The sequence below is a fragment of the Bombina bombina genome, chromosome 8, assembly GCF_027579735.1.
Source record: "Bombina bombina isolate aBomBom1 chromosome 8, aBomBom1.pri, whole genome shotgun sequence".
Taxonomy (NCBI): Eukaryota; Metazoa; Chordata; class Amphibia; order Anura; family Bombinatoridae; genus Bombina; species Bombina bombina.
In genome coordinates this window covers 274,219,782-274,230,879 of record NC_069506.1, presented here as the reverse complement: position 1 = coordinate 274,230,879, position 11,098 = coordinate 274,219,782, and the positions used below count along the sequence as shown (strand labels likewise).

At 37.9% G+C, this 11,098-nt stretch overlaps 1 protein-coding gene across 3 annotated transcripts in view; it reads left to right on the top strand.

The window, feature by feature from the left end:
* Positions 1-10,899: 10,899 nt before the first annotated feature.
* The window catches only part of CADM1 (cell adhesion molecule 1), a 636,874-nt gene continuing 636,675 nt past the window's right edge, over positions 10,900-11,098 (top strand). For all 3 annotated transcript variants that reach the window (XM_053691376.1, XM_053691375.1, XM_053691374.1), the window contains exon 1: positions 10,900-11,008. In XM_053691376.1, the coding sequence (XP_053547351.1) occupies positions 10,933-11,008 (76 nt within the window). In that variant the 5' untranslated portion in view covers positions 10,900-10,932. The remainder of the gene's footprint in view (positions 11,009-11,098) is intronic.

Here is an 11,098-nt window from a genome sequence, read left to right as displayed (position 1 = left end):
AGATCTAGTTATTTTAGTGAGATCAGTGGAAAGGGTGAACGTGAGGATATCATGGTCTGACCAAGAGCAAACCCTAATATGCGACATCAACACTCTGTCAAGAGACCACGAATCGGTGAAAAAATAATCAAGTCTTGAGTAGGAGTTGTGCGGTCTAGAAAAGTAAGTATAGTCCCTGTCATTGTGGTGGTATGCCCTCCGGATGTCATATAGATTATGCTGAATTATGGATTGACGAAATTTTCTGGCAGTATTTATGGTGTATGTGTCAATTTTTTTCCCCTTTGGGATTTTTTTGTCAACTAGGGGGTCCCATACCATATTAAAATCTCCACCCAGGACTACAGTTCCAATTTTATGTTTCTCAGTTTTGGATAGTACCTCCTTCAGGAAGTTGGGTTGTGATTGGTTCGGGGTATATACGTTCACCAATGTAAACAGGATCCCATTTAGTTTACAATTGAGCAGTAGAAATCTCCCCTGAGTGTCTTTCTCTACATGTATGTGCTCAAAGTGTATAGATTTGTGTATGGCAATGGCTACACCTCTAGATTTTTCCGAATTGGAGGCTAAAAGGACAGTGGGGTACTCTGGGGTTCTGTATGGATTCTGGGAGGAGGCTAACCAATGAGTTTCTTGTAAGTAGAGAACTTGCAATTTTAGGGCCTTCCATTTTTTGAGACTATGAGCTTTGTCGGGTAGCCCCATCTATATCTAATATTTTCCGTTCTCAAAATTTGAGTAATGTTTCTGAAGGTTCTTCTCCTTTGTAAGGTGTAGCTGGAAATGTCAGGGAAGACAGAAATATGTAGGAATTTATCCGGCAATTGAGGCTTATTAGCCAGCTCTCTCATTATCTTCTCTTTATGGGTGAAGAAATGGTTTTGTCTTGCGAGACAGACCTCGGGCGTGCAACTCTGTGGACTCTGTCGAGAAGAAGGCCCGGGGGGTCTGTTGAGGGTAGCAGAATAGTACAAAATTCTAAGATATAGGATTCCAGGTCCTGGGAGCCAATCTCTTCTGATATCCCCCGAAACCTCAAGTTGTTCCGCCTGGAACAATCTTCCATGTTCGTTAGTTTTAGTTCCAGGTCAGAGATCTGGATCGCCAGACTCTGAGAATGAGACAGTAAATGAGCTTGGTCTACTGCTAGATCTTCATGCTTGTGTTCCAGTGTTTCAGTACGTTCACCTAACGCTGCAATTTCTCTATGGAGTTCCGCTGTGGAACCCTTAATTTCTTTAGTTAGCGTGTCTTGAAGAAGGTTCATACGCCTAGTGAGAACATCTACAATATTGGTAGACAGAGCATTTGAGGTAGGAGACTGGGAATCCATACTGATTTCAGATTTGCTTCCTTCCAATGCAGATGTAGAGTCTCTATACATCTGAGTTGTTCCAGTAGGCTGGCCTTTAAAGTGATCTGCTACTGTCTTCTTGGGTGGATTGGACGGTTTTGGTTTTCTTTTGGTATTTTGAGACATGTTCTGTGCTGTTTCCCTGGTCAAACCAGTGAGTATGATACTTGGTTAGTTATATGACAAACTTGGATATAGGGTATTGATGAGGAGAAGCTAAGGCAGAGAGAGTTAAAACATAGTCCCCCTGATGTCAATCTTGGTTTAGGCAGCCATGCTTATTTTATTGCCTGCAGCCATGAGAAAAAAAGTGCCGTTATGGGCTTTAAAAGTATTTACTCTCACACAACCTTCAACAAGCCCAATAGGATTCCAAACTTTGGGTGCACTCTCTCCGGGGAAAGTGCCCTCACTGGGCCAAGTCGGAGAAGGGAGTGGGGGTATGAGCTGCTGCACTTGTGTACAGCAGGAAAGGGATGGAGAGAGTGTCCAGGAGTACAGAATAAATGGTTTACAATTGTTAGTACCTAATATATAAGGTAATTTCAAAACCCAGCCCCCTGCGGAGGAAAGGACAAGGTTAGGTAATAGATACAACACTTTACATTGGAGGGTTACAGAGGCATCTAAGCTGCTGCAACAGCTGAGGAAATAGGTTAGCTGATAGACCAACTGTGAACCCTAAACCTCAAGGGGCTAGTCCCCCTACATTACTGACTACTAATGCCAGCAATAGAATTAGGTGGGGCTGATTAGAGATGGAGGGATACCCCTGACCCCTGACTTGCTTATACACAGGTAATATAGTTTCCACTTATAGCAGCTTACTATGTTATAGTGTTCCCCAATGTAATTTAGTTTAAGTATAGCTTAAGGTCCCTAGTAAGCCTTATGAGGGCTAAGTGATAGGGAGAGATTAGTGAACTACGTGTAAATTAGGACACACTATAGGAGGGGTAAGCTGGGGCAAGTCAAGATTAAGCTATGGGTTAGAAAATATCATTAACCTCATGTAGAAAAGTACATCTCCACGCTAAATATATTTAAGTTACCAGAATCTAGGGTGGAGAAGATGTGTGGTAACTAGCATCCGTAAGAATTGGGGGCCTAGGGCCTGGCTGCAAAGTAAAAGTTAGTCATTTGTACCTTAGCATAAACCACCTGCAAAGAAACAATTGGTTATACAGGAGAAAAACACTAAACAATTTAGCTGTCGCAGCAGCTCTCAGGAGGACCAGTGTCTTACAAGAAGTCCCTGCACAAGTTAGGTTTGGGTCCTTTGTGGCAGTTGCTATGACCTGTGGTTAGGTGAGGATGGTTATAGAGAGGCCCGTTAATTCAGAGAGGGCTGGTTGTTAAATTCCCTCAGGGAGAGCTGGTGAGAAGTCAGCTACTGTATGAAGCTAGTGGGATTTGTTAACCCTCTGAAGCTTGGCTGTAGGGCAGTTCATGTAAAGGGCTTATGTGATCGCTATTGCAAAGGCCTATCCTTCACTGCAGATGGTATTCCTAAAGTGTAGCAGACTAGGCCGCAAAGGATCTTGTAGGTTGATTAGTTTTAAGCGGGTGCTGTTGAATGAGCATCAATATCACACTCCTTAAAAAATGTCCAGCTAACCGCTTGGGTTTGCAATAAGTTCCCCAGAGTTTGTCCCCAAAGCGTTGCGTGTGGAGAATCACAGGTAAAGCACTAAAGGAATGTGTGATGGTTTGTTAGGCAGTTCACGTGGGGCAGTTAGGGCCAGAAAGGATCTGATATATAGTGTAATTACTCACTGGTGGTCGGGAGATCCCTAGTTCTCACCCTGGCGTCTATCCAGACTTCAGCGTCAGGCCAGAAGAATCTCAGGGTAGCGGTGTTGTTGGGCTGGGTAGATCTCCTAAGTCCCGGAGTTTGGTACAGGGGCTGAGAGTGAAGGCCCAAGATGGCCGCTGTTCGCGCCTTTACCCAAGGGCTCTGGGAGATGGGCTGCCGGCCCTCTGTTTCAAGGGAGAACTAGACATCCGAATATGGGAGATACCCTTCCACTCCCGTCCGTGTCAGCAAGGTAACTTCGGCTCCCCAAGGGGTCGTGCAGTTGGCTCTCCGGTCCACTGAGGCTGCGGCCCAAAGTCAGGTAAAGTTAAAGTTGAGGAGCCAGGTGTCCACTTACCCCAGCAGACAGCGATCAGCAGGTAAGAGCTCCGGAGCGGATCCCCGACCCTCCGGAGCAAGATGTAAAGGGTGGCTGGCTGTAAGGTGCAAGCGGTAGCGGTGGGTTGAAGTCTGAAGCGCTGGGTTGACTGAGTTATTCTGATGCACTGCAGGGAAGCCCCTCGGAGAGTGTAATCCGCTGTTCAGTCCCAGGTCTCTCTTAGCATAAGCAATTTAGCCTCCAGAGCGGAGCCCCGACCCTCCAGAGAGCCAGTCCCCTGGTTGTTGCCTTCCGCTCCCTTCCAGGCCAACAAGAGATAGAAAGGCGGCTTATAAAGTTCAAATGTACCGCTGATAAAGATAGAGGTACACACGATGAGAAGTCTAAGTGAGCAGGGTAGAAAAAACTGTAAAATTCTCACTGCTTTATCTACTGTTTGTTAAGTTTTAGCGAGAGCTGCCATGAAACACGTCCTGTCTCTTCAAAGGTTAGCTCCGCCCCCGCATATTGTTAGTGTTTTTAATGTGCTGGACTGGGTGGCTGATATTATATGGATGTATATGTTATGTGGGGTCTTGATATACCCGGATGTTTGTGGGGTAGCGTTAAGGTATCTGCATATATACCTGTGTTGGATGGGTCATACGGTTTAAGCCTGGGGATTACAATTAGGAGCTATCCTATTATGGGTGCTCTGGGTGCCGGCGTGCAGCGGCATTAATGTCTATAAGTTATGTCTGCTTTTTAGTGGTAATTGTGAGATTCTCCTATGAGACCGCTGCCATATCAGTTATGATATGGGCTCTGATTTAGTGGCCATGTTAATATGGTGATCGTCTCTTGCACACCAGTCTGATATGTTATGTTTTGAATATTTATATTTATATATCAGGTGTGCATAATTATTAGGCAACTTCCTTTCCTTTGGCAAAATGGGTCAAAAGAAGGACTCAGGCTAAGAAAAGTCAAAAATAGTGAGATATCTTTCAGAGGGATGCAGCACTCTTAAAATTGCAAAGCTTCTGAAGCGTGATCATCAAACAATCAAGCGTTTCATTCAAAATAGTCAACAGGGTCGCAAGAAGCATGTGGAAAAACCAAGGCGCAAAATAACTGCCCATGAACTGAGAAAAGTCAAGCGTGCAGCTGCCAAGATGCCACTTGCCACCAGTTTGGCCATATTTCAGAGCTGCAACATCACTGGAGTGCCCAAAAGCACAAGGTGTGCAATACTCAGAGACATGGCCAAGGTAAGAAAGGCTGAAAGACGACCACCACTGAACAAGACACACAAGCTGAAACGTCAAGACTGGGCCAAGAAATATCTCAAGACTGATTTTTCTAAGGTTTTATGGACTGATGAAATGAGAGTGAGTCTTGATGGGCCAGATGGATGGGCCCGTGGCTGGATTGGTAAAGGGCAGAGAGCTCCAGTCCGACTCAGACGCCAGCAAGGTGGAGGTGGAGTACTGGTTTGGGCTGGTATCATCAAAGATGAGCTTGTGGGGCCTTTTCGGGTTGAGGATGGAGTCAAGCTCAACTCCCAGTCCTACTGACAGTTTCTGGAAGACACCTTCTTCAAGCAGTGGTACAGGAAGAAGTCTGCATCCTTCAAGAAAAACATGATTTTCATGCAGGACAATGCTCCATCACACGCGTCCAAGTACTCCACAGCGTGGCTGGCAAGAAAGGGTATAAAAGAAGAAAATCTAATGACATGGCTTCCTTGTTCACCTGATCTGAACCCCATTGAGAACCTGTGGTCCATCATCAAATGTGAGATTTACAAGGAGGGAAAACAGTACACCTCTCTGAACAGTGTCTGGGAGGCTGTGGTTGCTGCTGCACGCAATGTTGATGGTGAACAGATCAAAACACTGACAGAATCCATGGATGGCAGGTTTTTGAGTGTCCTTGCAAAGAAAGGTGGCTATATTGGTCACTGATTTGTTTTTGTTTTGTTTTTGAATGTCAGAAATGTATATTTGTGAATGTTGAGATGTTATATTGGTTTCACTGGTAAAAATAAATAATTGAAATGGGTATATATTTGTTTTTTGTTAAGTTGCCTAATAATTATGCACAGTAATAGTCACCTGCACACACAAATATCCCCCTAAAATAGCTATAACTAAAAACAAACTAAAAACTACTTCCAAAACTATTCAGCTTTGATATTAATGATTTTTTTGGGTTCATTGAGAACATGGTTGTTGTTCAATAATAAAATTAATCCTCGAAAATACAACTTGCCTAATAATTCTGCACACCCTGTATTCAGTGGTGGTGCTAAGTGCCATCTTTGGTGGTGGGTTGTCACTGGTGTATTTTTGAGGTTATTGGTTTGGATCATTGTTGTTCTTTTTATGTTTTTTATAAATTATGATTTGTCTTGAAGAAGGCCTCTGAAAGGGCCGAAACGTCGACATTATTTGATGTGAAGCTGATGTTGTAAATAAAGACTGATTTTTTACCTTTCCTATAAAGTCCTGTGAGTGCCCTCCACCCTGAGAAGCTACCATATACCATTTCTTGAGGATTGCACCCAGGCTGTGGCTACACACATGCGGATGGAGTGCTAGGCTACCGGCTACATATTATTATTATATATATATATATATATCCTGAGAAGAAATGCCTAACAGTAACATTTAGAAAAGTGTATACTGAACTTAATGAATAGCTGTATGGTAGATGTGTAAATGTTTGTTTCAAAATGGTAACATTTGTTTCTTTATTTTACAGACAGCAAGATGTCCTATGAATATTAGCCATAAACATGGATCTGTGTACTCAAAAATTATTAGTAGTGTGAAATATGCTGTGTTTGTATGATTATAATGTTAAATACTATGATTCTGGGGAGAGCAAATAATTGACAGTGCAAATTGCTTATTAATATGATTTTTAAACACATTTTAAATATATCATAAGTGGAATATTTTCACATTCGGTTTTTAAAATAATCAGAAAAAATGGTACTGTATGATCCAAGTGTATTTGTACATGTGACTTATTAATACTAGGAATTATAGTATGTTGTATATAAACAATATAAAGAGATATTTGGACTATTAATGTTAATGGTGAGACTGCATTTTGTGGTTGTTTGCTGCCCCCTAAGGGATTAAAACTGGTATGACCGCCAAATAAATTAACTATTTGAACACATGCAGAGCAAGATGAGCCAACCAGGGAGGTATCTCCCAAATAACCAATCAATGCTAAGCATCCGAAGGGCCAATCCAAAAGACAAGCACCATGGGGCATTTCCAAATAATCACCAATGATTAGGATAAGAATAAAAAGGGTGTGGTATATCACATGAAATAACCTCATGCAAAATGAGATAGAAGGGAAGTATTTTGTCTGCTGAAACTTGTGATTGAATAACTGGCTGCCATATTTGGGACACAATCACTTTAAGAAAAATCTGGGACTCCCTTCTTGATCTATGCAATAACATTTCTTCATATGAGGTGATCTGAATCTATTTGGAAAAGACTGGAATACTGAATTGATTCATGTTGTAATGTATGACTGTTCTATATTTAAAATATTTTAAAGCAAATACATTCATTGTTGCTACAGTCTAATTGCAGTTAGTAAATTTAAAAGGACACTTTGTATTTTAAACTCATATTCACAGTCCTGTGTAGTTTTAAGTTAGTCTTTTGTATGCTAAGTAATTAATTGTTTGCTAGGTAAAGGCCCTTTGTGTTGCATATTTCTAAGGCAGGCTTATTATTATTAAGAGTAAATACCTCTGGTGTGTATTAAGTTATTTGCTATATACTGTGTTTATATATATTTTAGAATTTTATATATATATTTTAGAATTTGCCTTATTGCTGCTAAGTAATTTTTTTTAGCTCAGATACATTGCATAGGACTTGGTTGTTTGCACAAATAATATATAACATTTCTGATGTTTTAAATTAGAGTTATATAGGATCAATTGTAGGCTACGTAGTTTAGTTGTACTGGTCTGAAAGTTAGTGGCTCATACTTTGATTTGGGAGATTATTGTGAGTAAAGTTAATTGTAAAGGTATATTTGGTTTGCTTTGTAAAGAATATTGTAACATCATAAGTGTGTATCATTTGATTCATAATCTGGTTTCTATAAATATAATTCAATGTATCTATAACTTTAACTTATTGTAAAGAACTTAGAAATAAATATTGTTTAATTGTTTCATATATGCATTTTAATTGGAGGTTATTTTAAAGAATAAATTGTTAAGTAAATTGTTTATAACCCGGCCATATACTGACAGCAGGTTCTCTTGTGAGAACCTGCAGTCGTAGGGGGTCGAAGGTTGGCAAAAACCTTTGATAAATCCACCCCTTAATGGAAAAAGGGCTCTAATGCACTTTTATATCTGTCTATATGTGTGTATATATATATTTATATGTTTATATATATATCTGTGAATAAATATAGAAATATATAACTACATTAATATATATGTACACATATATGAATATTTAGATATATATGCTATATATATATATATATATATATATATATATATATATATATATATATATATATATACATACAAATACATAAATACATTAGCAATGTATCTGTATGTATCTCTAAGTAAAATATCTTCATCTTTTTTTTTCTAACACCCGAGATCTCCAATCTTTTAGCCCTTATAAATTTTGTGTGCAATATATTTTTAAATCTTTTTTTTTTTAGAAAGTATTAATATGAGTGTAACTTTACTTTATAATTTATTTTTCAAGTGTTTTGTGAAACTTTTTTATTGCAGAAATCTATTAACTACAGCTCTTCAATAGCGGAAAGGATTGTTGTGTAAAAGGCAAGACTTGTAATATCAAAGCAATGAAAATTGCTTGCGAAAAGACCATACTGTGTGCGGAAAAGACATACCGCGCCCAATGTATTTCTCTCCCATAAGATACAATGTATTTCTCTCCCATAGGATACAATGTATTTCTCTCCCATAAGATACAATGTATTTCTCTCCCATAGGATATCATGTATTTCTTTCCAATAGGATACAATGTGTTTCTCTCCCATAAGATACAATGTATTTCTCTCCCATAAGATATAATGTATTTCTCTCTCGTAGGGTACAATGTGTTTCTCTCCCATAGCGTACAATCTATTTCTCTCCCATGGAAACAATGTATTTTTCTCCCATAAGATATAATTTATTTATCTCCAATAGGGTACAATGTATTTCTCTCCCATAGGATACAATCTATTTCTCTCCAATAGGGTACAATGTATTTCTCTCCCATAAGGTACAATGTATTTCTCTCCCATAAGGTACAATGTATTTCTCTCCCATAAGATATAATATTTTTCTCTCTCGTAGGGTACAATGTGTTTCTCTCCCATAGCGTACAATCTATTTCTCTCCCATAGGAAACAATGTATTTTTCTCCCATAAGATATAATTTATTTCTCTCCAATAGGGTACAATGTATTTCTCTCCCATAGGATACAATCTATTTCTCTCCAATAGGGTACAATGTATTTCTCTCCCATAGGATACAATGTATTTCTCTCCCATAGGATACAATCTATTTCTCTCCCATAGGATATAATGTATTTCTCTCCCGTAGGGTACAATGTATTTCTCTCCCATAAGATATAATTTATTTCTCTCCAATAGGATATAATGTATTTCTCTCCCATAAGGTATAATGTATTTATCTCCTATAAGATACAATGTGTTTCTCTACCGTAGGGTACAATGTATTTCTCTCCCTTAGGATATAATGTATTTCTCTCCCATAGATATAATGTATTTCTCTCCCATATGATACAATGCATTTCTCTCCCATAGGATATAATGTATTTCTCTCCCATAGGATATAATGTATTTATCTCCCATAGGATATAATGTATTTCTCTCTCATAAGATATAATGTATTTTTCTCCCATAAGATATCATGTATTTTTCTCCCATAGGATATAATGTATTTCTCTCCCATAGGATATAATGTATTTTTCTCCCATAAGATATAATGTATTTATCTCCCATAAGATATAATGTATTTATCTCCCATAAGATATAATGTATTTATCTCCCATAGAATATAATTTATTTCTCTCCCATAGGATATAATGTATTTTTCTCCCATAAGATATAATGTATTTTTCTCCCATAAGATATAATGTATTTCTCTCCCATATTATATAATGTATTTTTCTCCCATAAGATATAATGTATTTATCTCCCATAAGATATAATGTATTTATCTCCCATAAGATATAATGTATTTATCTCCCATAGAATATAATGTATTTCTCTCCCATAGGATATAATGTATTTTTCTCCCATAAGATATAATGTATTTATCTCCCATAAGATATGATGTATTTATCTCCCATAAGATATAATGTATTTATCTCCCATAGAATATAATGTATTTCTCTCCCATAGGATATAATGTATTTTTCTCCCATAAGATATAATGTATTTATCTCCCATAAGATATAATGTATTTCTCTCCCATAGGATATAATGTATGTATTTATCTCCCATAGAATATAATGTATTTATCTCCCATAAGATATAATGTATTTATCTCCCATAGGATATAATGTATTTCTCTCCCATAAGATATAATGTATTTTTCTCCCATAATATATAATGTATTTATCTCCCATAAGATATAATGTATTTATCTCCCATAAGATATAATGTATTTATCTCCCATAAGATATAATGTATTTATCTCCCATATAATATAATGTATTTCTCTCCCATAAGATATAATGTATTTTTCTCCCATAAGATATAATGTATTTATGTCCCATAAGATATAATGTATTTATCTCCCATAGAATATAATGTATTTATCTCCCATAAGATATAATGTATTTTTCTCCCATAAGATATAATGTATTTATCTCCCATAAGATATAATGTATTTTTCTCCCATAAGATATAATGTATTTATCTCCCATAAGATATAATGTATTTATCTCCCATAGAATATAATGTATTTCTCTCCCATAAGATATAATGTATTTATCTCCCATAAGATATAATGTATTTATCTCCCATAAGATATAATGTATTTATCTCCCATAGAATATAATGTATTTATCTCCCATAAGATATAATGTATTTATCTCCCATAAGATATAATGTATTTATCTCCCATAAGATATAATGTATTTTTCTCCCATAAGATATAATGTATTTATCTCCCATAAGATATAATGTATTTATCTCCCATAGAATATAATGTATTTATCTCCCATAAGATATAATGTATTTATCTCCCATAGGATATAATGTATTTCTTTCTACCTCACGTGGCTCCAGCAGCTATGACGCGACTTATCCCGCCTTTCGTGTCGTCACCACTAGCACCGCCCCCTCTGCATACATTAGCATCTCATTAGCATGTGATTATCGGCTGCAGAAAGAAGCTAGTGGCGATCATGGCGAGTCAGCCCGGAGCCGCTCTCCGCCTTGTGCTGCTGATCAGTGGGATCCGAACCGGTCTGCTGCAGCCAGGTACCCGGGGCTAGTGGTGGGAGACGGCTGTATCTGAGACGGGATCCTGCCAGAAAAATACAGATTCTTTATCGCACCGAGAAAATCACA